A 3,887-nucleotide genomic window follows, 5' to 3' on the forward strand; every position below is an offset into this window, starting at 1 on the left:
GTTCCCTTGTCAGATGTCAATGATGGCATCCCTGTTCCCTTGTCAGATGTCAATGACGGCATCCCTGTTCCCTTGTCAGATGTCAATGACGGCATCCCTGTTTTTTTTTTTTTCCCTTGTCAGATGTCAATGGACGGCATCCCTGTTCCCTTGTCAGATGTCAATGACGGCATCCCCTGTTACCTTGTCAGATGTCAATGACGGCATCCCGTTCCCTTGTCAGATGTCAATGGAACGGCATCCCTGTTCCTCTGTCAGATTGCAATGGACGGCATCCCTGTTCCCTTGGCAGATGTCAATGAAGGCATTCCTGTTCCAATTGTCAGATGTCAATGATGGCATCCCTGTTCCCTTGTCAGATGTCAATGACGGCATCCCTGTTCCCTTGTCAGATGTCAATGACGGCATCCCTGTTCCCTTGTCAGATGTCAATGACGGCATCCCTGTTCCCTTGTCAGATGTCAATGACGGCATCCCTGTTCCCTTGTCAGATGTCAATGACGGCATCCCTGTTCCTCTGTCAGATGTCAATGACGGCATCCCTGTTCCCTTGGCAGATGTTCAATGAAGGCCATTCCTGTTCCCTTGTCAGATGTCAATGATGGCATCCCTGTTCCCTTGTCAGATGTCAATGACGGCATCCCTGTTCCCTTGTCAGATGTCAATGACGGCATCCCTGTTCCCTTGTCAGATGTCAATGATGGCATCCCTGTTCCCTTGTCAGATGTCAATGACGGCATCCCTGTTCCCTTGTCAGATGTCAATGACGGCATCCCTGTCCTCTGGTCAGATGTCAATGACGGCATCCCTGTTCCCTTGGCAGATGTCAATGAAGGCATTCCTGTTCCCTTGTCAGATGTCAATGACGGCATCCCTGTTCCCTTGTCAGATGTCAATGACGGCATCCCTGTTCCTCTGTCAGATGTCAATGATGGCATCCCTGTTCCTTTGTCAGATGTCAATGAAGGCATTGTCCTGTTCCTTGTCAGATGTCAATGACGGCATCCCTGTTCCCTTGTCAGATGTCAATGACGGGCATCCCTGTTCCCCTTGTGGAGATGTCAATGACGGCATCCCTGTTCCTTGTCAGATGTCAATGACGGCATCCCTGTTCCTCTGTTCAGATGTCAATGACGGCATCCCTGTTCCCTTGTCAGATGGTCAATGACGGCATCCCTGTTCCCTTGTCAGATGTCAATGACGGCATCCCTGTTCCCTTGTCAAGATGTCAATGACGGCATCCCTAGTTTCCTGGCAAGATGTCAATGAGGCATCCCTGTTCCCTTGTCAGATGTCAATGACGGCATCCCTGTTCCCTTGTCAGATGTCAATGACGGCATCCCTGTTCCTTGTCAGATGTCAATGACGGCATCCCTGTCCCCTTGGGCAGATGTCAATGAAGGCATTCCTGTTCCCTTGTCAGATGTCAATGGACGGGCATCCCTGTTCCCTTGTCAGATGGTCAATGACGGCATCCCTGTTCCTCTGTCAAGGTGTCAATGACGGCATCCCTGTTCCCTTGGCAAGATTGTCAATGAAGGCATTCCTGTTCCCTTGTCAGATGTCAATGACGGCATCCCTGTTCCCTTGTCAGATGTCAATGACGGCATCCCTGTTCCCTTGTCAGATGTCAATGACGGCATCCCTGTTCCTTTGTCAGATGTCAATGACGGCATCCCTGTTCCTCTGTCAGATGTCAATGATGGCATCCCTGTTCCTTTGTCAGATGTCAATGACGACATCCCTGTTCACTTGTCAGATGTCAATGACGGCATCCCTGTTCCTCTGTCAGATGTCAATGATGGCATCCCTGTTCCCTTGTCAGATGGTCAATGACGGCATCCCTGTTTCTCTGTCAGATGTCAATGACGGCATCCCTGTTCCCTTGTCAGATGTCAATGACGGGCATCCCTGTTCCTTTGTCAGATGTCAATGACGGCATCCTGTTCCTCTGTCAGATGCAATGACGGCATCCCTGGTTCCTTTGTCAGATGTCAATGACGGCATCCTGTTCCCTTGTCAGATGTCAATGACGGCATCCCTGTTCCTTTGTCAGATGTCAATGATGGCATCCCTCCCGTTCCCGTTGTCAGATTCAATGACGGCATCCCTGTTCCTGCTGTCAGATGTCAATGAGGACTGCATCCGGGGTCCCTTGGGCAGATGTCAATGAAGGCATTCCTGTTCCCTTGTCAGATGTCAATGACGGCATCCCTGTTCCCTTGTCAGATGTCAATGACGGCATCCCTGTTCCCTTGTCAGATGTCAATGACGGCATCCCTTGTTCCTTTGTCAGATGTCAATGACGGCAGCCCTCCCGTTCCTCTGTCAGATGTCAATGGACGGCATCCCTGTTCCTTTGTCAGATGTCAATGACGGCATCCCTGTTCCCTTGTCAGATGTCAATGACGGCATCCCTGTTCCTTTGTCAGATGTCAATGATGGCATCCCTGTTCCCTTGTCAGATGTCAATGACGGCATCCCTGTTCCTTCTGTCAGATGTCAATGACGGCATCCCTGTCCCGGTGTCAGATGTCAATGACGGCATCCCTGTTCCTCTGTCAGATGTCAATGATGGCATCCCTGTTCCCTTGTCAGATGTCAATGACGGCATCCCTGTTCCTTTGTCAGATGTCAATGATGGCATCCCTGTTCCTTTGTCAGATGTCAATGACGGCATCCCTGTTCCTTTGTCAGATGTCAATGATGGCATCCCTGTTCCCTTGTCAGATGTCAATGACGGCATCCCTGTTCCTCTGTCAGATGTCAATGATGGCATCCCTGTTCCCTTGTCAGATGTCAATGACGGCATCCCTGTTCCTCTGTCAGATGTCAATGATGGCATCCCTGTTCCCTTGGCAGATGTCAATGAAGGCATCCTGTTCCCTTGTCAAGATGTCAATGATGGCATCCTGTTCCCTTGTCAGATGTCAATGGACGGCATCCCTGTTCCTCTGTCAGATGTCAATGACGGCATCCCTGTTCCTCTGTCAGATGTCAATGACGGCATCCCTGTTCCTCTGTCAGATGTCAATGACGGCATCCCTGTTCCCTTGGCAGATGTCAATGACGGCATCCCTGTTCCTCTGTCAGATGTCAATGACGGCATCCCTGTTCCCTTGGCAGATGTCAATGAAGGCATTCCTGTTCCCTTGTCAGATGTCAATGATGGCATCCCTGTTCCTCTGTCAGATGTCAATGATGGCATCCCTGTTCCTCTGTCAGATGTCAATGATGGCATCCCTGTTCCTTTGTCAGATGTCAATGACGACATCCCTGTTCCTTCGTCAGATACCTCTCTACAATGTCATTTCCTTATTCAAGACAAGCAAGAACAACCTTCATATAAAATAAATTTGGGCGCAGTTGCAGTTTCCTTTTGCTGAATTTACAAAAGTTTGATGTGTTTTATTCATGACCATTAATCTTTGCACGAAAAAGAAAGCGAAACATGTCCTTTAAGGACCGTTTACGAGTACGTAAGCGGCATTAGGTACTCAATTAAAATGAGAGCATTTTCGTTAAAGACTGAATGCTATGTTTATGTGATTATATTTATATTCTAAGACCGGGGTTGATATCTTTCACCAAAATCTCAAAGGAATCTGTTAATTACAAAAGGTTAAGAACCGCTGACTACTATTTGCTGTTCAATTTAACTTTCCAACAAAATACGTCGACTTGAGTTATCATTCGAAAAATTCGGATATCCATCTGCGGGCAAATTTACTTCTATAAATACTAATCACGCAAGATGTGAAAAAATTCTATTCAGGTGAAAACTGGTTTGTTAAGAGATTTTTTAATTTTCATAGTTGCAGTTGTTTGATGATGGGAGGATAATCGTGTTAAAAGTTTGTTGGTATCTGAATTATTTCATCTCAATT

General features: G+C 47.6%; 2 protein-coding genes across 2 annotated transcripts in view; both read left to right on the top strand.

The window, feature by feature from the left end:
- The first annotated feature begins 564 nt into the window (after nt 1-564).
- On the top strand, nt 565-1,836 carry LOC135195864 (microtubule-associated protein 6-like). The gene is made up of 2 exons (XM_064222375.1): nt 565-984; nt 1,528-1,836. Exons 1-2 carry the CDS (start codon nt 565-567, stop codon nt 1,834-1,836), a joined length of 729 nt encoding a protein of 242 aa, XP_064078445.1.
- A 296-nt stretch (nt 1,837-2,132) lies between these two features.
- LOC135195865 (formin-2-like) overlaps nt 2,133-3,887 on the top strand; it is an 18,829-nt gene continuing 17,074 nt past the window's right edge. Inside the window, exons 1-2 of the mRNA XM_064222376.1 lie at nt 2,133-2,291; nt 2,433-3,286. Of these exons, the coding sequence (XP_064078446.1) occupies nt 2,133-2,291; nt 2,433-3,286 (1,013 nt within the window). The remainder of the gene's footprint in view (nt 2,292-2,432; nt 3,287-3,887) is intronic.

The sequence above is a fragment of the Macrobrachium nipponense genome, chromosome 17, assembly GCF_015104395.2.
Source record: "Macrobrachium nipponense isolate FS-2020 chromosome 17, ASM1510439v2, whole genome shotgun sequence".
Taxonomy (NCBI): domain Eukaryota; kingdom Metazoa; phylum Arthropoda; class Malacostraca; order Decapoda; family Palaemonidae; genus Macrobrachium; species Macrobrachium nipponense.